This window comes from Lissotriton vulgaris, chromosome 12 (assembly GCF_964263255.1).
Source record: "Lissotriton vulgaris chromosome 12, aLisVul1.2, whole genome shotgun sequence".
NCBI classification, from domain to species: domain Eukaryota; kingdom Metazoa; phylum Chordata; class Amphibia; order Caudata; family Salamandridae; genus Lissotriton; species Lissotriton vulgaris.
The window spans coordinates 365,606,776-365,633,240 of NC_141700.1; the positions used below are offsets into that span (position 1 = coordinate 365,606,776).

General features: G+C 44.6%; 1 protein-coding gene across 2 annotated transcripts in view; it reads right to left on the reverse strand.

Moving 5' to 3' along the window:
* RHPN2 (rhophilin Rho GTPase binding protein 2) overlaps positions 1-26,465 on the reverse strand; it is a 286,819-nt gene that overhangs the window by 42,787 nt on the left and 217,567 nt on the right. For both annotated transcript variants that reach the window (XR_015302422.1, XM_086945136.1), the window contains exons 9-11: positions 25,900-26,056; positions 24,504-24,623; positions 14,644-14,838 (exon numbers count right to left, since the gene is read on the reverse strand). Coding sequence is in view for 1 of the 2 variants with exons in the window: in XM_086945136.1 (XP_086801262.1) it covers positions 14,644-14,838; positions 24,504-24,623; positions 25,900-26,056 (472 nt within the window). In the remaining variant the exon portion in view is untranslated. The remainder of the gene's footprint in view (positions 1-14,643; positions 14,839-24,503; positions 24,624-25,899; positions 26,057-26,465) is intronic.

Sequence of the window (26,465 nt, forward strand, 5' to 3'; positions counted from 1 at the left end):
TTAAATGCAGTAGGAAATGTAGACTTAAACACCTTGTTGAACAGTCTTATGTCTTGTGCCTTGGATTAAAAGAAATTGGTGGCTGTGATCTACTTAACAGTCCAAACCACTAGTGAATGCAACACTAGCTTCATGGAGACAGAGCACAGAGGTTAGAGATATTCATTGGCATTGCAATCTGTTATACACTGGACTCTTCCAAGAAAATTATGAGAAGGATCTCCCTTCATTTTCAATGAATGACCAGCAACCCTCAAAATGGCTAATCACGCAGTTCCCATGAATGCTTGTTGGGGTGGTAATGGCCCCTGTATGGTATAAAGGTATGTTCCCCTGCCCCGAGTGCCTGACTGCATGTGAAAGTAGTGTTGTGACTTCGATTTTGGATCTGGCATCATGCAAATATAGCCTGTGCGCAGTGGCCGAGGCCTTTCCCTGACAAGATGGGGTCTAGATAAATCGCTGGTGGTAGAGCTTACATCCTGTGTGCATGTTGAGTGCTTGTCCGTGAGATTGAGACACATGAATGTTAGTAGGGGTGTGTGTGTGTGTGTTTTTTAAAATTTCTTTATGTGTCTTTTGAGGTTGGATGCCCCAGGCAGTGGAAGTTTATTGCTTGTAGTCCTAGGATTACAGGGCAGAGACCTAGACACTGAAGTGAGGCGGATGGAAAAAATTGTCCTTTTAGAAATCCCATGAAGATTTTGTAAGCAAGGGTCTGCTGGTTAATTCTTCCTGAGTTCCGCAGACAAAGCATAACTCTACTTTTCAGTCGCTACTGTCTTTGGATTAAGCATCTTCGCTGAAGATGTTCGGGCACCTGCTCCAGAAAATTCAGTGAAGCCTCTTTTATATCTATGGAGAAGTGAGCCTGAGTTTTCAATTTCATTGACTATTTGGTAACATAGGATTCGTTTTTCTGTCAAATACAACTTTTTTTATTAGCAGCAGCAATTGTTTCCCCTTGACAGTTGTCTGACATTTAAAAACTCAAAGGCTTCAGTAGCTGGGAAGAACTGGTTTGTTAAGAGTTGTGTAATAGTAGTTTACAATCAATATTACTACTTGCAACACCTCAACAATGTACAAAGAAAATAAGGTTTTACCATGACAAGATAATTCATTGTACAGAAATGAAGTACAAAATAGTATATCTTCTCAGGTTTCTCTGAGCTGTATGTATTGCTGTCATGGTTTTATTTGTACCTGATTTACCACCAAAAAAGAATTTAGCTGCTGTGTTTGGTGGCAGGAATTAAACAAATTTATCTGAAATACACTAGTTTTGACTGAAGTATTGGGGGCAAATATCTCAGAGACCAAAAGATCAGCAGGCAGAATATCATCTATCATGTAAGTAAGTACAAAGGTAAGGGTTTGGGTTCACGGCTAAGGTTGGGTTGAAGTCTGGGGTTTGGCAGAGGGCTAAATTTAGGTTGAGGCCTAGGACTACTTTCAGGGTGAGGAGTGGGGTTCAAGGTGAGGTCTTAGATTAGAATTAGTTCTTGGGTGAGGAGAGTTGTTATATTTTTTTATATACTAGATATTTTAAATTGTGTTATCAACACTTAAATCGCATATGTACATCAAATGCTTCCAGTTGCAGGCAAACCCCAACCAGATCTTGAGAAGGAAGAGCAAGAACTAAGACTATTGGTACTTTTATGAGGCATCTTTCACACAAAGAAACATTGAACTACCATGTGCAAGCAGCCTATGTTAAAAATCACTTGGGAACTACTGGGCACCGTATGTATATATATATATATATATATATATATGTATGTATATATACATACATGTACCTGGGATTGAGGGCGACATGATTAATTAAATTGATGCCAAATCCTGAAACCACTTCGTGCCTGTGCCTTATTCCATGGAGCCTGTCTTTGTGGGAGTTGGATGTTCTGTATATATCGTGTGACCAAGCTCCGTTCGCGGAGCGAAACGCGTCAGGGAGGGCACTCGCTCTTTCACTTTGCCTTAATAAATTTGCACTGCTGGCACCTTACTTGGAGTGATGGCTTGTTGATCTAACAACAGTTATTCAGCTTGTGGAGTGGAGGTCTGCGCCCATTGGAGCCGCTACCAAAAGCGGTTGGGATCCTGCTTGTATATGTATGTATATATATATATACACACACACACACACATATATATATATATATATATATATATATATATATATATATATATATATATATATATAAATGTATTTGAGCTTATATAGACACGATAAGGAGCTTACGTTTCTCAAGTTGGCTGTCTGCTTTCTGGTGTCTGCGCAAGCAGTTTGTTCTTCGTCATGGTAGTGGCATCAGGCAGCTCACCAGCGGGAAAGCAGGAGAAGTATGGGACATTGCTCATTGGCAGTCTGTATCTACACGAATGGTGCTGGTACCTCGTTACCGGCCCACGACCTGGCGGACCTGTGCCCTGCGGGTTGAAACGTTTGCGGGGACTCGAGAGGCTCTTACTGACATTTTAACTGTTTCTAGTTCGCCCAGTTCTGCGTATGCCTGCAAAACACAAGGACTGCTACCCTGGTTTCCCCTCGTTACACCAATCCAGGTTTGAGCCATGCTGGGAGTTGCAGTATCAGTACCATCACGCTGCAACTAACGATCACATGGTTGGGGGAGGCGCGCACTGAGCAATCACGAGTGCCGCAGAGACTTATTACAGCTGGGCGCACGAACTCTCAGTTGAGCAGAGGCGTCTGAGGAAGGCTTACGCCGAAATGCATCACGCCTTATCTGCATTCAATAAAGAACCTCTTTTCAAAGTCCCTGTGTGTGGCTCCTACCTTCTGCAACGCTGGAGGGTGTTCTGGATGTTATTCGTGTCGACCAGAGACACGATAAGGAGCTCACGTTTCTCAAGTTGGCTGTCTGCTTTATGGTGTCTGCGCAAGCAGTTTGTTCTTCGTCATGGTAGTGGCATCAGGCAGCTCACCAGCGGGAAAGCAGGAGAAGTATGGGACGTTGCTCATTGGCAGTCTGTATCTACACGGACGGTGCTGGTACCTCGTTACCGGCCCACGACCTGGCGGACCTGTGCCCTGCGGGTTGAAACGTTTGCGGGGACTCGAGAGGCTCTTACTGACATTTTAACTGTTTCTAGTTCGCCCAGTTCTGCGTATGCCTGCAAAACACAAGGACTGCTACCCTGGTTTCCCCTCGTTACACCAACCCAGGTTTGAGCCATGCTGGGAGTTGCAGTATCAGTACCATCACGCTGCAACTAACGATCACATGGTTGGGGGAGGCGCGCACTGAGCAATCACGAGTGCCGCAGAGACTTATTACAGCTGGGCGCACAAACTCTCCGTTGAGCAGAGGCGTCTGAGGAAGGCTTACGCCGAAATGCATCACGCCTTATCTGCATTCAATAAAGAACCTCTTTTCAAAGTCCCTGTGTGTGGCTCCTACCTTCTGCAACGCTGGAGGGTGTTCTGGATGTTATTCGTGTCGACCAGAGACACGATAAGGAGCTCACATTTCTCAAGTTGGCTGTCTGCTTTCTGGTGTCTGCGCAAGCAGTTTGTTCTTCGTCATGGTAGTGGCATCAGGCAGCTCACCAGCGGGAAAGCAGGAGAAGTATGGGACGTTGCTCATTGGCAGTCTGTATCTACACGGGCGGTGCTGGTACCTCGTTACCGGCCCACGACCTGGCGGACCTGTGCCCTGCGGGTTGAAACGTTTGCGGGGACTCGAGAGGCTCTTACTGACATTTTAACTGTTTCTAGTTCGCCCAGTTCTGCGTATGCCTGCAAAACACAAAGACTGCTACCCTGGTTTCCCCTCGTTACACCAACCCAGGTTTGAGGCATGCTGGGAGTTGCAGTATCAGTACCATCACGCTGCAACTAACGATCACATGGTTGGGGGAGGCGCGCACTGAGCAATCACGAGTGCCGCAGAGACTTATTACAGCTGGGCGCACGAACTCTCAGTTGAGCAGAGGCGTCTGAGGAAGGCTTACGCCGAAATGCATCACGCCTTATCTGCATTCAATAAAGAACCTCTTTTCAAAGTCCCTGTGTGTGGCTCCTACCTTCTGCAACGCTGGAGGGTGTTCTGGAGAGATATATATTTGAGCTTATATAGCGCACAGCTACCCGCAGTGGGTTTCCCGGCACTTGCTTAGGGAACCCGTCCTGGTATTCCCCTGTGAGATAACCCCGGCAGGGTATCCACAGGGTGAAAGCTAGGCATCCCGCCGCGAGGGGCCGTTGTGGAGATTAAGCAAGCTATTGCCCAGAGTGTGAACCCGAGAAGGCGCCGGAGCGAGAATTATCGAGTCTGTGGAATTTTTGAGCCCAGGACCCGCCGAGGCGGGGGATTGAACCCTGGTCCAGGGCCGATCTCAGATTCCGGGTCTGCCGCCTCTAACCCCTGAGCCACATACATACATACATATATATATATATATATATATATATATATATATATATATATATATATATATATATATCAAACACACACGCAGGAATCCCTTCGAAATGAGGCCGCAGAGAGATGAAAATTGTTTCAGCAATTTAATGACAGCATGCCGGCAGATGACTACACGGGACCCCAACCACACAAAGTTCAAACGCCAGACGCGTTTCGGGAATAGAAATCCCTTCTTCTATGGCGTGATGTTCTTAAGCAAGTGACTAGCGCAGTTGCATGACGCACCTTTATTTTCAACACCTTCCCTTGTGGGTGTGGCCAAAACTGCGGCATCCTGGATGTTGTAGTGCGCCAACGGTCCTTCCCTGTGGGCGCGCTAATCACTTGCAAAAATTAAAAACATTGTTCAAGTCCAAGTGGGTGGAAGCGGGCGTCCGCTGTCATTTACCCCGCTTTAGTGCTGGCATTGTGAATAGGCTGGCGCTACCCTGCATAGATGCCAGCCAAACTCTCTTCCTGATGCACAAGCGCCAGATCGGCACTTGCAGGACTCGCCAGACCTGCGAAGAGCCTCCTTTCGCGACCGGGAACAGCCGCCTTTAAATCAAACACGCACGCAGGAATCCCTTCGAAATGAGGCCGCAGAGAGATGAAAATTGTTTCAGCAATTTAATGACAGCATGCCGGCAGATGACTACACGGGACCCCAACCACATAAAGTTCAAACGCCAGACGCGTTTCGGGAATAGAAATCCCTTCTTCTATGGCGTGATGTTCTTAAGCAAGTGACTAGCGCAGTTGCATGACGCACCTTTATTTTCAACACCTTCCCTTGTGGGTGTGGCCAAAACTGCGGCATCCTGGATGTTGTAGTGCGCCAACGGTCCTTCCCTGTGGGCGCGCTAATCACTTGCAAAAATTAAAAACATTGTTCAAGTCCAAGTGGGTGGAAGCGGGCGTCCGCTGTCATTTACCCCGCTTTAGTGCTGGCATTGTGAATAGGCTGGCGCTACCCTGCATAGATGCCAGCCAAACTCTCTTCCTGATGCACAAGCGCCAGATCGGCACTTGCAGGACTCGCCAGACCTGCGATGAGCCTCCTTTCGCGACCGGGAACAGCCGCCTTTAAATCAAACACACACGCAGGAATCCCTTCGAAATGAGGCCGCAGAGAGATGAAAATTGTTTCAGCAATTTAATGACAGCATGCCGGCAGATGACTACACGGGACCCCAACCACACAAAGTTCAAACGCCAGACGCGTTTCGGGAATAGAAATCCCTTCTTCTATGGCGTGATGTTCTTAAGCAAGTGACTAGCGCAGTTGCATGACGCACCTTTATTTTCAACACCTTCCCTTGTGGGTGTGGCCAAAACTGCGGCATCCTGGATGTTGTAGTGCGCCAACGGTCCTTCCCTGTGGGCGCGCTAATCACTTGCAAAAATTAAAAACATTGTTCAAGTCCAAGTGGGTGGAAGCGGGCGTCCGCTGTCATTTACCCCGCTTTAGTGCTGGCATTGTGAATAGGCTGGCGCTACCCTGCATAGATGCCAGCCAAACTCTCTTCCTGATGCACAAGCGCCAGATCGGCACTTGCAGGACTCGCCAGACCTGCGATGAGCCTCCTTTCGCGACCGGGAACAGCCGCCTTTAAATCAAACACACACGCAGGAATCCCTTCGAAATGAGGCCGCAGAGAGATGAAAATTGTTTCAGCAATTTAATGACAGCATGCCGGCAGATGACTACACGGGACCCCAACCACACAAAGTTCAAACGCCAGACGCGTTTCGGGAATAGAAATCCCTTCTTCTATGGCGTGATGTTCTTAAGCAAGTGACTAGCGCAGTTGCATGACGCACCTTTATTTTCAACACCTTCCCTTGTGGGTGTGGCCAAAACTGCGGCATCCTGGATGTTGTAGTGCGCCAACGGTCCTTCCCTGTGGGCGCGCTAATCACTTGCAAAAATTAAAAACATTGTTCAAGTCCAAGTGGGTGGAAGCGGGCGTCCGCTGTCATTTACCCCGCTTTAGTGCTGGCATTGTGAATAGGCTGGCGCTACCCTGCATAGATGCCAGCCAAACTCTCTTCCTGATGCACAAGCGCCAGATCGGCACTTGCAGGACTCGCCAGACCTGCGATGAGCCTCCTTTCGCGACCGGGAACAGCCGCCTTTAAATCAAACACACACGCAGGAATCCCTTCGAAATGAGGCCGCAGAGAGATGAAAATTGTTTCAGCAATTTAATGACAGCATGCCGGCAGATGACTACACGGGACCCCAACCACACAAAGTTCAAACGCCAGACGCGTTTCGGGAATAGAAATCCCTTCTTCTATGGCGTGATGTTCTTAAGCAAGTGACTAGCGCAGTTGCATGACGCACCTTTATTTTCAACACCTTCCCTTGTGGGTGTGGCCAAAACTGCGGCATCCTGGATGTTGTAGTGCGCCAACGGTCCTTCCCTGTGGGCGCGCTAATCACTTGCAAAAATTAAAAACATTGTTCAAGTCCAAGTGGGTGGAAGCGGGCGTCCGCTGTCATTTACCCCGCTTTAGTGCTGGCATTGTGAATAGGCTGGCGCTACCCTGCATAGATGCCAGCCAAACTCTCTTCCTGATGCACAAGCGCCAGATCGGCACTTGCAGGACTCGCCAGACCTGCGATGAGCCTCCTTTCGCGACCGGGAACAGCCGCCTTTAAATCAAACACACACGCAGGAATCCCTTCGAAATGAGGCCGCAGAGAGATGAAAATTGTTTCAGCAATTTAATGACAGCATGCCGGCAGATGACTACACGGGACCCCAACCACACAAAGTTCAAACGCCAGACGCGTTTCGGGAATAGAAATCCCTTCTTCTATGGCGTGATGTTCTTAAGCAAGTGACTAGCGCAGTTGCATGACGCACCTTTATTTTCAACACCTTCCCTTGTGGGTGTGGCCAAAACTGCGGCATCCTGGATGTTGTAGTGCGCCAACGGTCCTTCCCTGTGGGCGCGCTAATCACTTGCAAAAATTAAAAACATTGTTCAAGTCCAAGTGGGTGGAAGCGGGCGTCCGCTGTCATTTACCCCGCTTTAGTGCTGGCATTGTGAATAGGCTGGCGCTACCCTGCATAGATGCCAGCCAAACTCTCTTCCTGATGCACAAGCGCCAGATCGGCACTTGCAGGACTCGCCAGACCTGCGATGAGCATCCTTTCGCGACCGGGAACAGCCGCCTTTAAATCAAACACACACGCAGGAATCCCTTCGAAATGAGGCCGCAGAGAGATGAAAATTGTTTCAGCAATTTAATGACAGCATGCCGGCAGATGACTACACGGGACCCCAACCACACAAAGTTCAAACGCCAGACGCGTTTCGGGAATAGAAATCCCTTCTTCTATGGCGTGATGTTCTTAAGCAAGTGACTAGCGCAGTTGCATGACGCACCTTTATTTTCAACACCTTCCCTTGTGGGTGTGGCCAAAACTGCGGCATCCTGGATGTTGTAGTGCGCCAACGGTCCTTCCCTGTGGGCGCGCTAATCACTTGCAAAAATTAAAAACATTGTTCAAGTCCAAGTGGGTGGAAGCGGGCGTCCGCTGTCATTTACCCCGCTTTAGTGCTGGCATTGTGAATAGGCTGGCGCTACCCTGCATAGATGCCAGCCAAACTCTCTTCCTGATGCACAAGCGCCAGATCGGCACTTGCAGGACTCGCCAGACCTGCGATGAGCCTCCTTTCGCGACCGGGAACAGCCGCCTTTAAATCAAACACACACGCAGGAATCCCTTCGAAATGAGGCCGCAGAGAGATGAAAATTGTTTCAGCAATTTAATGACAGCATGCCGGCAGATGACTACACGGGACCCCAACCACACAAAGTTCAAACGCCGGACGCGTTTCGGGAATAGAAATCCCTTCTTCTATGGCGTGATGTTCTTAAGCAAGTGACTAGCGCAGTTGCATGACGCACCTTTATTTTCAACACCTTCCCTTGTGGGTGTGGCCAAAACTGCGGCATCCTGGATGTTGTAGTGCGCCAACGGTCCTTCCCTGTGGGCGCGCTAATCACTTGCAAAAATTAAAAACATTGTTCAAGTCCAAGTGGGTGGAAGCGGGCGTCCGCTGTCATTTACCCCGCTTTAGTGCTGGCATTGTGAATAGGCTGGCGCTACCCTGCATAGATGCCAGCCAAACTCTCTTCCTGATGCACAAGCGCCAGATCGGCACTTGCAGGACTCGCCAGACCTGCGATGAGCCTCCTTTCGCGACCGGGAACAGCCGCCTTTAAATCAAACACACACGCAGGAATCCCTTCGAAATGAGGCCGCAGAGAGATGAAAATTGTTTCAGCAATTTAATGACAGCATGCCGGCAGATGACTACACGGGACCCCAACCACACAAAGTTCAAACGCCAGACGCGTTTCGGGAATAGAAATCCCTTCTTCTATGGCGTGATGTTCTTAAGCAAGTGACTAGCGCAGTTGCATGACGCACCTTTATTTTCAACACCTTCCCTTGTGGGTGTGGCCAAAACTGCGGCATCCTGGATGTTGTAGTGCGCCAACGGTCCTTCCCTGTGGGCGCGCTAATCACTTGCAAAAATTAAAAACATTGTTCAAGTCCAAGTGGGTGGAAGCGGGCGTCCGCTGTCATTTACCCCGCTTTAGTGCTGGCATTGTGAATAGGCTGGCGCTACCCTGCATAGATGCCAGCCAAACTCTCTTCCTGATGCACAAGCGCCAGATCGGCACTTGCAGGACTCGCCAGACCTGCGATGAGCCTCCTTTCGCGACCGGGAACAGCCGCCTTTAAATCAAACACACACGCAGGAATCCCTTCGAAATGAGGCCGCAGAGAGATGAAAATTGTTTCAGCAATTTAATGACAGCATGCCGGCAGATGACTACACGGGACCCCAACCACACAAAGTTCAAACGCCAGACGCGTTTCGGGAATAGAAATCCCTTCTTCTATGGCGTGATGTTCTTAAGCAAGTGACTAGCGCAGTTGCATGACGCACCTTTATTTTCAACACCTTCCCTTGTGGGTGTGGCCAAAACTGCGGCATCCTGGATGTTGTAGTGCGCCAACGGTCCTTCCCTGTGGGCGCGCTAATCACTTGCAAAAATTAAAAACATTGTTCAAGTCCAAGTGGGTGGAAGCGGGCGTCCGCTGTCATTTACCCCGCTTTAGTGCTGGCATTGTGAATAGGCTGGCGCTACCCTGCATAGATGCCAGCCAAACTCTCTTCCTGATGCACAAGCGCCAGATCGGCACTTGCAGGACTCGCCAGACCTGCGATGAGCATCCTTTCGCGACCGGGAACAGCCGCCTTTAAATCAAACACACACGCAGGAATCCCTTCGAAATGAGGCCGCAGAGAGATGAAAATTGTTTCAGCAATTTAATGACAGCATGCCGGCAGATGACTACACGGGACCCCAACCACACAAAGTTCAAACGCCAGACGCGTTTCGGGAATAGAAATCCCTTCTTCTATGGCGTGATGTTCTTAAGCAAGTGACTAGCGCAGTTGCATGACGCACCTTTATTTTCAACACCTTCCCTTGTGGGTGTGGCCAAAACTGCGGCATCCTGGATGTTGTAGTGCGCCAACGGTCCTTCCCTGTGGGCGCGCTAATCACTTGCAAAAATTAAAAACATTGTTCAAGTCCAAGTGGGTGGAAGCGGGCGTCCGCTGTCATTTACCCCGCTTTAGTGCTGGCATTGTGAATAGGCTGGCGCTACCCTGCATAGATGCCAGCCAAACTCTCTTCCTGATGCACAAGCGCCAGATCAGCACTTGCAGGACTCGCCAGACCTGCGAAGAGCCTCCTTTCGCGACCGGGAACAGCCGCCTTTAAATCAAACACACACGCAGGAATCCCTTCGAAATGAGGCCGCAGAGAGATGAAAATTGTTTCAGCAATTTAATGACAGCATGCCGGCAGATGACTACACGGGACCCCAACCACACAAAGTTCAAACGCCAGACGCGTTTCGGGAATAGAAATCCCTTCTTCTATGGCGTGATGTTCTTAAGCAAGTGACTAGCGCAGTTGCATGACGCACCTTTATTTTCAACACCTTCCCTTGTGGGTGTGGCCAAAACTGCGGCATCCTGGATGTTGTAGTGCGCCAACGGTCCTTCCCTGTGGGCGCGCTAATCACTTGCAAAAATTAAAAACATTGTTCAAGTCCAAGTGGGTGGAAGCGGGCGTCCGAAAATAAATATAGGTGCGTCATGCGCTAGGTGCGCTAGTCACTTGCTTAAGAACATCACGCCATAGAAGAAGGGATTTCTATTCCCGAAACGCGTCTGGCGTTTGAACTTTGTGTGGTTGGGGTCCCGTGTAGTCATCTGCCGGCATGCTGTCATTAAATTGCTGAAACAATTTTCATCTCTCTGCGGCCTCATTTCGAAGTTATAGTTAGGACCTAGTTTCCATAGGAAATCTGCAACATTCTATTGGGAATAACTTTGGCGCCGGTTGATGAATCTCCGCAAATTTCTCAAAGAAGATGGCTCGCTCCGCTCCGCTCCTTCCCTGAAAGTCTCGGGAAGATTCGTCAAGCGGGGGCTGAGAAAAAAGGGGGGTCCCAAAACGTGTTTTCCGCATGTTAATTTCCATAGGACCTTTAGACACGGCTACAGCCTGAACCGCTGAACGGAATTACACCAAATGTGGGTAAATGGTAAGGTCTGGTACGCAGATCACGCTTTTGTTTAAATGGTGTAAATCCCTCCAGTAGTTGCTGAGAAAATTAAAGTTGAAATCAATTATATATCTATAAGCGAGCACCGTGCGCGCACCTTGCCATGCACGAGCTTCATGCTGATTGGCTGCCACTGTCTGTCAACACTCCTAAACAGAAAATGATGGCAGCCATCTTGTGCCTCAGTAGACCGAGGCACAAGAAAACGGGAAAAAAAAGTGTAGAACTCAAAAAGGGGGCAGGGTAGAAGCACCCTGACCCCCTAGGCCTTCTCAGGGGGTCACACAGGGACCCCCAAGGTAAAAAAAAAAAAAACAGAAAAATCGCGGGGTGCGCACACCCCCTGATTCCCCACCCCCCCCCCAAAAAAACATTTTTTTGCCTTGGGGGTCCTTGTGGGAACCCCTGAGCAGGCCTAGGGGGTCAGGGTGCTTCTACCCTGCCCCCTTATTGAGTTCGAAAACTTCTCAAGCACGAGCTGCATGCTCATTGGCTTTCAACACTTCAAATCAGGAAGTGTTGGCAGCCATCTTGTGCTCGGTAGACCAAGGCACAAGAAAGCAGAAAAACAAACGTGTAGAACACAAAAAGGGGGCAGGGTAGAAGTACCCTGACCCCCTAGGCCTGCTCATGGGGTCCCACAAGGACCCCCAAGGCCAAAAATGTTTTTTTTTTAAAACCCGGTATGTTTATTTAAAAATTACCCCCCAGGGGGACCAAATTGTGGGGTCATAGTGATAAAGGGACCCCCAGTATGCAAGGTGATAAAGAAGGGTGGGGGGTGCCCAATCCCCCCCCCCCCACACTGCCCCGGGGACCGCCACCCTCCGGGGCAAAGCAACGCAGCCCCCTGGCGCATACTGGAGGTTCCAGGTGGGCTAGTTGGTCCCCAGGAACAACCAATATAAAAGGGGAATTAGTTTCCCTTCTGCAAACACACCAGGGGGCTGCGTTGCAGAGAGGTGTAAAAAGGGGCATGGCCTCATTACACCTCTCTGCAATGCAGCTCCCTGGCGCATACTGGAGGTACCAGGTGGGCTAGTTGGCTCCCAGGGACCCCCAGTATGCAAGGGGAATTAGTTCCCCCTCTGCAAACGCGCCCGTGGGCTGCGCTGCAGAGAGGTGTAAAAAAGGGTGTGGCCTCATTACACCTCTCTGCAATGCAGCCCCCTGGGGTTCCTGGTGGGCTAGTTGGCTCCCAGGGTCCCCCAGTGTGCAAGGGGAAATAGTTCCCCCTCTGCAAACGCGTCACGGGGCTGCGTTGCAGAGAGGTGTACAAACATTTTTTATCAATGTATATTAAAAATATGTAATGTAATTCAAAAAATAATATATCTAAAAATAAAAAATGTATAATAATGTAGTAAATCAGTATAAAAAAGATTCCAATTATTACATTAAAAAAATTTTCATTTACAAAACCATTGAAATTCACTGAAAAAACCATAGGTTACAGCCACGTTATAGTTAGGAATTAGCATTTTAAAAACCTTTGAAATTCACTAAAAAAAACATAGGTTTCACACCAGTTATAGTTAGCTGGTCATTTTACTCATACAAAACCTTTGAAATTCCCCTGTTATAGTTAGTTCAGCTAACTATAACTTGCACGCCCACAATGCACTGCTGCTGATGTCACATATTACATCACTCATGACATGGTCAGTGACATCACTCATGACAAAACTGATGACATCTCAAATGACATCCCTGATGACATCACTGATGACATCATCCTTGTGGCAGACCTCCTCTCCTTTGATACACACGATCAAAAATAGAAAGTAACATTTTCAAAAAAATGGAGATACCAATTCCAGTTAGAACAACCTATTCAGTATTTAAACAATCTACATACATATCCAGTCATTCACTAACAGTTCTATATAAATGTAAATGTGGGGTATTTGTAAAGCGCACTGTTACTCTAACCGAGTGTCCTGGCGCTGCAGACCGCTGAGGAACCCGTCCTGGTTTTCCCTGTGAGATGGTCCCTTTCTGGGTATCTCCAGGGTGAAACCAGGCATCCCCGGCGTCTGTGGGGGGCTGTTGTAGAGATGAGGCAAGCTTAATGCCCAGAGTTACCAAGTGTGCTCCTGGTTAGAGTAGGCACTGAGGCGATAATTATCGAGTCAGTTGACCCCTGGTCCACGAACCTGCCGCGTCGGGAATTGAACCCTGGTCCCGGGCCGTTCTCTGCTTACAGGTCTGCCGCCTCTAATCAGTGAGCCACACCTCTCCACTCATATAGGCACTCATACATGTACTCACTCACCATATGTACTCATACACTGTACTCATACACCTATTCATCTTATTACAAACCGACACTCATCTATAGAGTTACTCACACATGCAAATAAACTATCAAACATCCATTTACTTGCATATACAGCTATACACCCACCACTACACTAATTTCTACAGAATCGTACACATACTTACTCTCTAAAACAATCACTTATAGAAACACATACTTATTTATACAGGAACTCTTACAATCTCTTGCTCTCACATATACTCATTTATATACATCAATACTCACCTATACTAGTTTAAAACATATGTAGTTACTCATAAAGATACTTTTGAGACAGTCATTCACTCACTAACACACCCATACACACACTCATCAACCTATAAAGTCATGCACACATGCGGTCTTCAAAACACATACGAACAATGAGTCAGTCATTCATGCATCTGTGCGCTAAGTAATACTCCCCACCGAACCATACAGACACTCATTCTGATACTTAAAAAAAATAATAACCCATATACACACTCATGTAGCTACTCACCACCCCATGCAGCCACTTATATACAAAGTGAGACACTGATACAGATATTTAAATATTTAAAGATTACTCGCTAATACACCTATTCACTAAGATATACTCAATAAGTCAGTTATACAATCAATTTTACAAAAAAAAATCCATTTAGAGACTTATTTACCCATTCAATCTTCCATCGACCTTTAGATATACATATATAAAAAATATTTATTTTTCAGAAAGAGACATTCACTGGATGATGTCATTTGAGATGTCATCAGTGATGTCATGAGTGATGTAATATGTGACATCATCAGCAGTGCATTGCGGACGCGCGAGTTATAGTTAGCTGAACTAACTATAACAGGGGAATTTCAAAGGTTTTGTATGAGTAAAATGACCAGCTAACTATAACTGGTGTGAAACCTATGGTTTTTTCTGTGAATTTCAAAGGTTTTTAAAATGCTAATTCCTAACTATAACGTGTGTAAAACCTATGGTTTTTTCAGTGAATATATATATATACATACACACATATACACACACCAATATTTTTGTATACATAGGTTTAAACAATTAAATACTTTTTACAATAATATTCTTTTGAACCACCAACATATAAAATGTGTTCTTTTTAAATTGCATTATAATGAAATACTGCATAAAAACATATTGTTCAAATTGTTATATTTAACAAGCAACATATGAGAGCTCAACAGCCATTGCATATCTTTGAATTGAGCTACTTACAAACAATATCGGGAGCTTCTATTAAATTCAGGAAATCATCTTCTTTCTGGTTTTGAGAGTATTTCTGGAGAGAACGCGTGTGGGCGGCTGAAAGTATCTCTTGGAGAATATCGATATTTCTCAATTTTCTGCACAAACCAGTAATCCTCAAAGCTTCTTCGTGACAAATGATGGCTTTCCGTAAATGCGCCTTTCCTAAAAACAAAAAAGACTGATAATAGATTGCGCCCTGAAAGGGTTCATAAGCCATTCCTAACTTCAAAACCGCTATTAACATGGAGGTGACAAAATGCTTTTTGTGATGCTTTACTGAAAAGACAATTTATTTGCTGGCGATGTCATTCAATGAAGTTTAGAACAGCACTTAAGAAAAAAGTGTCACAAAACAATAAAGCACTAGGAATGTATCTGGCTGATTTTTGGTAGTTTTACATTTAAATTTGTACTCAAAGTACTGATAATGCATATTTAAGCTCAGCTGGATTGTGTGCAGAGAGTGTCCCCAAACAAAAAAAAACTGTGCTTAAAAATACAGGGCGTCTGGCTCAGAGAACATTCTGAAATCAATTGTTCGAAAAGAATATTATAGACTAAACTAATTAAGACTCAAGGAGCAAATAATTAAATCTAACACTTTTAAATAAATTTTTGGCAAATGTCTACATATGCTCCTTTTTACCAAGCTAGTTCCAGGACTTTACCAATACTGAGGTAAATGGTCAGTTTATGAGGGACAATGAGTTAAAACGCCAGGTAGAACTATGGCATGGGGATTCAGCACTGTGCCACAAATTAACAGGGGCGGCTTAGAAAAACATTCACAGAGTACAAAATCTTCCAGGGTTCCGGCCGCAATGCCCGGGAAGTATCCATCTTAAACATTGCCCTGAATGGTGGCTATTTTGTTTATGCATTTTATTTAACCCCTTCAAAGCTTGTGGCGGAACCATTCCGTCATCAGTCACGGTTGGGCTGTGCTGATAACAGAATGGTTCCGTCACGGCCACACCCATTTACATAGGGGCCCAGCACAGCAGGATAATCTCTCTAGCAGCCAAGGTGTAAAGTAAATTGATATAACTAAAATTGGACTGCAGAGTTGACATGGTGCAGTAATGGTTCAAAGCAACACATAAGGAGAGGTGTATCATCCAAAATCATACATTGTACTTCTTATTTCGTGGCACTGGGAAATTCTTTACTAAATTGGCAGTGAGGTGCACTTTCAGCTAGGTAGATGAGAAGGGCTTGTGCCCAGTAAATCAGGTCACAAATTCTGTCTGATCAGGGCACTGGTGACTTGTGTTACAGACTGACATATTTATGCCCATGAAGCAAAGTGGGTATTGTTAATCTGAGATTGGCAATTTTATGTCATGTTTAATTCTGGCAACAGAAACATGCTTTGGAGGAAACTGGCAACTTTGTGAATTAACCATGGTCCACTGCTCATTGGCAACTACAAATACATATAGGGGCCTGATCTTATATATTCTACCACATATCTCTATATTCTGCGTACTTATAATTGTACTACTCTCCGATATGAAGTTTCCTTTTATCCAGACATGTATTTGTGATTAATGTATTGGCTATCCATAATGATACGTTGTATTGCCGTATATAATATGTGTATTAATTCTTTTTCTGTTTTCAAATAACAATAAACATATTGGAACAAAAAAAATAAAAGACATAGGGGCCTGTTTTTTGGGGGAGTCAAGGGTGCCAACGCTGGATGATAATACCAGCAGTAAATAATTTAAAAACAAGGTTGTGGCTTCACCTTCCAACACTTCAACTTGTATGCGGCTAATTCGCCTAGCAGGGAGGTCACTGCTAAGCTGCCCCACTCCCCCACCTTACCAAATCTTGGGGCAGTCTGGTCTGCCTTATGTATGCAAATGAGCTTGTCACAACAGACCCAACAAACATTGTTTCTCACACGCAGACTGATACGCTGCAGGCATAATGTGAGCTTGTTAACAGGTTAAAAGTGCCAATTATAAGGAACCCGAACATATCTTTGGCACTGTGCCTATTATTAGACTTTCTTAGTACTTAAAAGATAGCCTGGACATAAAGTATACATATCTACGTGTACTATTCACATGGCAAGTAATATGGTCCACTTATAAAAATGAAATGAGATCTTTAGCTTAGGGACATGACTAAGTTCTGTAAATGGTTATAGGTTCCAAAACCCTATGCCTTTCAGTGAAGGGCTTACTAAATTCTCAAATACTGAATGTATTTCTAAGTTATGTTTTGGGCTTTTGAAACTTCTATCATTGTTATTAGTTCAGGACTACTTAAAACGTTCAAATTTCAAAATTTTTATGCTGCAATTACTTTTTCTTTTGAAAACCAACAAAATCAGTGAAGTGGTTTCAAGGGTTTAGGAAGGCTGGACACCTTGCCCTAAACCTCATAATCAAGGAAGCACAAAATACCTGTTTTGTGCCACCAACACTGGCCATGAGTTACAACAAGGGATGACTTGTTGTTCCTATGCCTCACACAAGGTAACATTAAAGGTCTAGCATACCTCTCAACCAGATATGACCCCATATTATCCTTAGATTGAGCTCATCACTGGGTTACCAGGTGGGTTAAGAAGACAAAAGGCAATCATCAATTGTCTCTTGAACCCGAGAAGTGGCATACTCCTGCTCTGGTTAAATTATTTCATGATCACCATGTGCCCCCTGTTGGACCACAACTGTGGAACACTAATGCTGTGGTTATCAGAGTGATTGATAACCAACTAAATTTAAGGAATTACCTCAAGAATTTCCTTTGTAGGGCAACGTTTTACGGAAAACACTTTAATGTAATATTATGCCCCACAATACTAGTCTTCTGAATGATGCCCAGTCTTGCTTCTGCAGCAGTGCATTGGAGAGGCTTGCAGCAGGTAAAAATACCACAAACAATGTCAAAGTAAGAAAAAAGTGGTTGAAAAAATAATTAACAGTAATGCGCTATATAAAATAAACATTGGTTGTAAACGTCTACACTGCATGATGTACCGCACTGCCCACGCCCAACAAGATGAATAATGTTTTGGAGCCACATTTCTATCCTTCAAATCTTGGCACCTCCACTGAGGAGCTTACATTTTTCTCAGAGTTCAGGATTCAGCAGTTAACTTGCATAAAAGTTATGTATGTAGTTACCCATAACCCAACAAAAGCCCCATATTTGTGATGAGTCTCAACATGTTCAGGTGAATGTTCATAAATCCTGCACTGGTATATGCCATTACACCTGCACAGTTGCGTATTCATGATAGGCTAAACAACACACTTCAAGGAGAAAATTCTCATTCTTTTGATGAGTGATTAGTTGCTCGAAATTGGGAGTAGTGCTGGTCAAAAAAACAGGAGGTTGTTAAAGAAGGAATTGTTAATTACCTGCAATTCTAGTTCTCTCTCTCAGCGGAATGTCCACTGAAATCATAAGCACTAAATAGTCCTGCCCATGTGCGGTGATCCCGTAGCACTTCTTTAACCCCTTCGCTGCGGCGGCTATTCCGCCGCAGCGCTAAAGCGGCGCGGCGGCCGCATGCTGGTGACGGAGCCGCTCCGTCACCAGCCGCGGTTGAGCTATGCTGATGACGGAGCGGTTCCGTCATGACCCGCCCCGCTCATTAGAACGCCCGCGCAGGCGCGAAATCCGCGCAGGCGCGGCGGCTGGGCCATGACGGAACCGCTCCGTCATCAGCACAGCGCACCCGCAGCTGATGACGGAGCGGTTCCGTCATCAGCATGCAAAGGGCTAAAATACATCTTCTTAAGTGTAGACGTTCGCCTTACTTCAGGAAGGTCAAGACTACAACATAATTTTGTTCAAAAACGTGTTGCAGCCTACAAAGAAAGCTATACTGGCCAATTACTATAATTAGATCAAAATAAGATTAGCAAAATAAGAAATATTTCCATGAGCCGAGTAATTGTTTCTTATAAATATCCTTCTAAAAACTTTTTGTAAGAGAAATGGAGAAGAAGGAATGGAGCAATATAGACATATGGGCTACAGTAATGTAGTCATAGAAACTAACCCCGCATCTTTAAGGGCTCACAGCCATTCAGTGTCCCATCATGGCCAGCAGCTGGCAATTACCGCCGTTTACTTTTACAGAGCAAAGGAGAGTACAACTAAAGAAAACAGAATGTGTATTAATCATCTTTGTTTCTTCCACTGGGGAGGAGGGCAGGTTGCTTATGATTTAAATGGAGATACCCCTGAGAGAGAACTAGGGTTACAGGTAAGAAACCATTCCTTCTCTCTAAGGGGATGTCCATTGATAATCACAAGCACTGAATAGAGTAGCAAGCCCATCCGTACAAACAGTGGTGAAAGAGAAAAAGATGGACCCTAGAAATAACTATGCAAGGAGGTTCCTAAGGGAAGCCTGTCATACTTGAGCATCTGCTCTAGCATCTGCGTTCAAAGAATAGTGTCTTGTAAAAGTATGAACACATTTCCATGTAGCTGCTTTGCAGATTTCTGCAAACAGAAACATTCCTCATTAATGCAGCTGTTGCTGCCTTGCCCCTGGTAGAATGGGCCTTTGGTCTACCAGACAGAGTTTTATTTGCTTTCTGGTACCATAACAGGATGCAAGAAGCTATCCACCTGGATAAAGACTGTTTAGTGGTTGCCAAACGTGTATGTACAGCAGCAAAACAATTGATCTGATTTGCATATATCTTTTGTTTTGTCTAGATACAATTTTAAGACCCTTCTCGCATCCAAATGTGGAGAGAACCTTCTGCTGAAGTAGACAGATTCTGAAAGAAAGTAAATGTTTCATTAATGTGAAAATCCTAAACAAATTTGGGCAAGAATTTCAGATGAGTTCTCATAACCACTTTATTGCTTTGAAATATTATGTATAGTTCAGGAGACCATAATGCGTGAACCTCACTAACTCTACGTGCTGATATAATGGCAATAAAGGGGCTGTAATGAGGCTTTATGAAAAGGTTCGAAAGCCCGTGCCATGAGAAATCAAAGTACTACGTTCAGTTCCCAAAGATGGAAAAGACAGCGTATTGATGCCCTCTAAGTCTGGGACTTTGAAAAAAGAGGTTTGTGAAGGATATTTTCTGTAGACAGTAACAGCTGTCAAATGGACTTTAATAGAATAGAATTGTAATCCAGATTTCACCCGTTGAAGTAAAGCTTCTTCTTGGCACTTAATTAGATTAATGTTCATGTCAGAACACCCAATATAGAATGGACATTTAGCTACTTTTAGAATATTCCTGCATTCTTGAGGGAAAATCAAACGTCCATATTATACGAGTTCAGGAGCCATGCTTCTGAACTCAAACAGGAGAGATTGGGATGGATCATTTGGCCTCCGAACTTCATGAGAAGGTCCAGTCTGCACGGCTCCTCATGTGTGGACGTTCAAACATGTGTAGTAGGTCTGTGAACCACTATTACTGGACCACTCCAGGGCTATCCATATCATTCTGGCCTTAGAGTAAGATAATTTGATGATTACTGATGGATCGGGGGTATCGGTAGAAAAGCATAGAGAAATTTGCCAGACCAGTCGCTACATAGGGCATTGCGCAATGCCCCTGGTTGGTAAAATCTCAAGGCGAAGTTTGGGCATTTTTTGTTTTCTGCAGAAGCAAAAAGATCTAGGTGAGGAAAATCCAAAATGCAGAAGATGTCACGAACGACAGCATCGTTTAGCACCCACTCGTTATTTTCGTGAAGAAGCCTGCTTAGGGAGTCTGCTTGTATACTCTGGACACCAAGTGGATGGGTTGCAGTGATCTTCAGGTTCCTGGCCAGCAACCAATTACATATTGTTTGGTGTTTCTTGCTTGTACAGATAGTACATCGTTTTTGTATTGTCTGTCTGAACAAGGAGGGATTCCATCTTGAAGGATGATAGGAAAGACTTCAAGTGCCAAATGAAGAGCTCCTAGTTTTAGACGGTTGATATGATAAGTCATTTTCTTCGCAGACCATGATCCCTGAATTTGAAGGTGATCAATGTGTGCCCCCAAACTACTAACAGAAGGGCATTGTTACTATTGTTTGTAAAGGAACATCCTCATAAAAAGGCATACCTTGTAGAAGATTTTTCAGTTAACACCACCATTTGAGGGACTGCCTTGCTTTGAGGGAAAGTGTGATCTTGTCTTCCCAATTGCCTGAGTATTGACTCCACTGGTCCTATGGACACTCTTGTAATGGTCTCGGGTGGAAATGGCATTTGGCTTCAGAAATTTACAAGATGCCATTGAGCCTTGAATGTATGACACTTTCCTTACCGTTAGATGAAATATTTTCATGAGATATTGACATTTCTGATGTATGGATAACATTTTTTCCCATGGAGGATACACTTTTGGTTTTATGGTGTTGATAGTCGATCCTAGGTAATGAAGAGACTGAACTGGTGATGAGGTCGAGTTCTGGTGATTGATATGAAGACCTAGCTGATTGAGAGTAGAGACAGTGATTTGATAATGATGTTGTGCTTGTTGTCGTGTTGACGACTTGATAAGCCAGTCATCTAGATAAAAGTAGACTCATTTGAGTTTCCAGAGATGTGTAGTGACCACTGCCATGCACTTTGATAAAGTTCCTTGGGCTGATTTGAGGCCAAATGTTAGTACTTTGTACTGAGAGTGATGATCGTGTCCTACTACAAATCTCAGGAATTTGCGGTGTTTTCTGGCTACTTGGATGTGAAAGTATGAAACCGAGCCAATCTCCTTGATGGATTTGAGGATAAATGTATTTTGAATTCATCTCTATAAATTCATTTGTTTGCGACATTTAGTTCTAGTGTGAATCTGAATTCGTTTTTCAGACCTTTATTTTTCATCAAGAAATAATGAGAATAACTCCCTATTTCTCGATTGTTGGGAGCACGGGCTCCATCGCATCCTCTGCAGAAGAATGTTCACTTCTGATCTCAGCATCTAAAGATGTTGATTGGATGATTTTGATGGAATATTTAGTGAAGGGCTGGTGAACCAGATACAATAACCATTCTGTACAATATTATGTACCCAGGCATCGTTTGTGATAGATTTCCACTCAGCTGGATTTTTGGAAATACTTCCTCCTATCTGAGTGGGTAAGAGGAGAAGAGCAAGCAAAGGTTCATTGCTTGGGGCCTGCAATTTATTAGCCACATCTTCGTTTTGATTGGCGCCTTTGATGCTGCTAAAAAGGCATTTTTTGCTGTAGTTTTGGTGGTGTCCTTGAAATTACTGATGGGTTTGTTTGAACCCTCTGGGGATAAAATGTCTCTCGCAAGGGTGTTTTATCTGTTCCTTACATTTTCCTAGACCAGCTGCTTTTAAGGTATCCGCTTCGCTTTTCATTTGAGCCATCTCCTTGTCCATATGGTTCCCGAATAGAGTGTTACCAGAGAAAGTAAGGTTACGAATATTCTGTTGAGATTCCTGTTACAGAGCAGGATGCAAAGCCAAGAATGCGCCTGGGAGCTAATCTGTGGCAATAACCATGGGCTGCTAGCAAAGATGAATCGGCAGCAGCGCTGATCACTTTGTTAGAGACTATCAGGCCTTCATTTAAAATGTCTATGAAGTCCTCCCTACAGTCTCTTTGGAGATCATCTGCAAATTGTTGTACGGAGTCCCATAAGGATCTACCATATCTGTCAAGGAGGGCAGATGCGCTTGGAGCTTTGATGTTCGTAGATGCTGTGCCACATACCTAGCATCCCACCGATTCTAGTTTTCTGCTTTCTTCGTCTGGTGGAACCGATGATGAAGGAGTAGTAGATTGAGTTTTCTCTGCAGCCAAGATAACAACTAAATCAGGAGGAGGATCTGATCGCAGGAATAACAGGCCCTGCTTCGGAGGCTTATATTTTGTCTGAAGCCTAGATGAAATTGCTTTGGCTGAATCTGGTGTGATAAAAAGTTCCATTGCTGGTTCTAACAAACCTGGATCCAGCTGCAAGAGTGGAGATGCAGAACTTTGATGAAGTCTTAAACTTCACCGATGCAAGAGTGGAGATGCAGAACTTTGATGAAGTCTTAAACTTCACCGATCAAGCCATTGATGGAGTTGGCAAATTAATTTAAAGTTAGTTTCATAGCTCCTCGTATGAGTACCTCCTGCAAGGTTTTTATGTCATTAATTAGTGAGACTCTTGGCTGGAGAGAGTCAGTCAAACTTGGTGATTATCTCCCGTTGCTAGAAGACGAGGTTGAATAACAAGACCTCTTCTGCATAGTGACAGAGACCTGAGCATAGGAAGATGTCTGTGCCTAGATGAGCGCTGTGACGAGGAGTGTCAAGAACAGTGATGTCTGGGACTGTCTCTTCATTGAGATCTGTGGCGAGAGTTTGACCGACGAGACTTGGATCTCTGTGGAGCAGCTCGAGGCCTCACTGGCGAAGAAGTTTACAAAGGTGCGTTTGTCTGAGGGACAGGTTTAGGACACAGTGTAGGTGCCGAAGAAGCTGAAGAATTCAATGGAGGAGGTTGCAGGGAAGCTGGAATAAGGACTTGCGATGATGTAGAGTATGCCCTGGAGTATTCTGAATAAGAAGTTAAATGCAACCCTCTTGCTCTAATTTTTCTGATACATTTCGCAGATCTGGTATGTCTTGATGTTGAAAGACTTCTTCACACAGAGTGTCTTCTAAGTCTAGAAATCATGGACTCCCACGACGCCGAATGTCTCCTGTGTTTTAACGTCATGGAATCCTTTGACGTCTACCTTCTGTGTCTCAACATCAAAAGTTGTCTCCTCCTCTACATCGAGCCAGCTTTCAATGGCAAGCATGTTGCCAAACTACCTTGTCTCAACATAAATGTCCTCGATGTCGACCTGGAACAACTTTGCTTTTGTGGACTTTTCCTCATTTCGGATCTCCCTCTACCAGTGTCCTCAGAGAGAAGTGGAGGGGCCCTGGTTAGGCAGACCCTCTCATAGCTCACATGAAGTCCCACCTTCAGATTGCACTACTTGTTGTCAGCACAGCTCTTGATCTCCACGAAGGCGAATCTACACTCTATCCCTCAGGGTACATCTGGAGAAGGTCTTGCACATCGGTCAGGATTGTGACTGTCAACAAGGCCGAGAATACAGAGATCATGGGTATCTGATTTGGCCTTTCTATCTGCCACAGGTAGGACATTTGTTAAATAAAGAAAGCATTTTATTTGCCTGAAAAATTATTCTCCTCTCAGTAAATTACAGAAAAACATTTTAAACACTCAATGACGTTGAGTAAAGAAGTTGAAAAATAGTCTGATAAAGATTTTATGAAGATAAAAGCAAAAAAAAGCAGAGCTCAGATCTCCCAACATCCTGTCACAAGGAGTCGGAAAGAAGAACAGAGATAACTACCACCTGCTGGGCATAATGGGACAGTGGAGGGCTATGAGCTCCTAAAGGTGCAGTGTCAGTTTCTATGGCTTCTTTACAGGCTGCAAAACGTTTTTAAAACTATGTCCTAGACTTAGCCTTCCTGAAGTAAGGTGAACGTCTACGCTCAATAAGATATTTTTTAAAGAAAAGCTACGGGATCCCGCAGATGGGTGGGACAATTATTAATGGAGATCCCCGGAGAGAGAAGACAAATTTCACTGGTGCGCTCCGAATAGAAAAGCCTATTCCTTGCAATGAGCTGCAAGGAAATGTAATGGATTTAAGGAATGTTTCAGAGACATATCTTTTAGCAGTTCGCTTTCTGACCAGGCCCTTCTTTCTATATAACCACAAAGCCAAAAATAATTTAGATGTGAATGTATTTGGTTGTTTTAAAATTCCCTTGGTAAAAAGGACATGCTCAGTGGTATTCAGATTTTATCAGATATTTTCTATTTGCGTACCTACCCTGTTGTGTTCGTTGAATGTTGTCCTTTAGTATTGTCAAGGGGGTTAACCCCTCTGGCATGTGATCATACAACTGTGACAAGGCTTTCTCCTGTTTGTCTTCATCGTCGCTTAAAGTCACTGAAAAAAACACATTGAACACATTAATCTTTATTTACAATGGGTGTTTTCTCAGCAACACTGCAAGTCATAGGCTGAAATAGAAAAATACCTCTTTAGTATTTCTAAAACACATTGTCTTATACCTAAAATAATTGTTCATTACATGATAAAGTACTAAAAATAGGCAAGTTTACATCTGTATTATTCCTTCAGGAGACTAAGGAGAAGTTTGGTTCATGATATAATGCTCAAAGGCCTACCCAATTCTCCTCCTATTTTCATTTGCACTTTGTCCCTCTGAGTAGTTGCAGGACCAGACTCCCACAGGCAAATACTAATGCTGAACCCAATGCACAACAGTCCTTCTGGGCTACCCCTGTGGCCTGTCACATCCTGAGAAAACAAAGCATTCCTTGGTAGGTTTCCACATGGCATACACCCTGAAGAGAGCTGACCTGCAGCCCTTGAGAGGGTGTTCATACATTAACATGGCCCATATTTGACTAACTAACACTGGACTGTCAGGATCACCATTGCATCTATCAGTCCCATCACAAATTTACTTTGTGCATTTTTGCAGTAAGATACTCAGCAAACAGTCCAAACACAGCTTCCATCCTGTAGCTAGGGGAAACCAGCAATGTCCAAATTGCCACCTAAGGGGACAAGCTGGAGCATTAACAAAGAGTACTGACGTTTTCAACTATGTAATTCACTCCAGCGATCTAGTATCAGCACTCACATGTTCTTCGACTGCTTAGGGAGGAGCCTCACCACTGGTTCTCAATACTCCTGTACTCTAAAGACTAAGGAGCGCATACCCCTATTGGGTATCTCCTGTCCCCAACTGACAAAAAAGTTAAATTCTCTGCCATACAACCAGGACAGTGTTTTCTCTCATTTGTATTCACCATTGACAAAGACATCCTGGACAGCCGCACTTCAATGTGCCCACAGCTCAGTTACACAGATCCTAAAACTTGCACAATAAACATTTACTTCCACACCAACAGCTCCTCATGCCCCACCTTACAGAGGTTTAGCTATGCCCTACCTTTAAGTTCCTACCCTCAGTCTCCTCAATTCCCTGCCTAGTACCCGTTCTACATGAAAACACACCAACATACAGAATCAAGGCATCTAGCTGCCACCAGGGCTAAAAGTCTTCCTCGCCATGCAAAGTGTAATTAAATTACATGTTGTGTAATTTGTGACATGACAGCAGTTTGCAGGATGATCCAATAGCAAAATGTCACAATAAGTAAGCTAGAACGTTTGTTAATTAAACACTTACGCTGATGGTCAATATGTATTGTGGCAACAAAATAATGAGTAAGAGCTTTGTAATGTTCCGCCTTCACTTGTGCCATGATGGACCATGAATAAGGGATGTTCTCCTTTATCGGTTCTTGGCTCATTGCTGTGTAGATTTGTGTATACACATCACAGACCTAAGAGGCAAAAATGATCATAAACTTATGGTTAGTTATCTCAGGATTTTAGGAACGGTGAAGAACAACTTTAGTTTTTCATGTGTGTACATAAAAATAGCTTTGAAATAGTCATACCATGTTCAATTCACCAAAGAATGCGGTGAATGGATTAATTAGGGATATGGGTTGTGATGGCTGGGGTAGATGTTGAATGAGGAGGAAATGGAAGATTTATAAAAATGCTTTGTCAAGAGTCTTTGGATGATAAACTGTGGCAGCTATAAGAACAAAGTAAAACTGTCTCTCAAAAGTGCACCTGGAGGATTTCACCCAATATCTTGTGGGCAAATGGAAATTCTGCATCTATACTGGCTACACTGCAAAAATACCAAACACGGTCTAGCATGAATTCTACATGTCCTTCCTG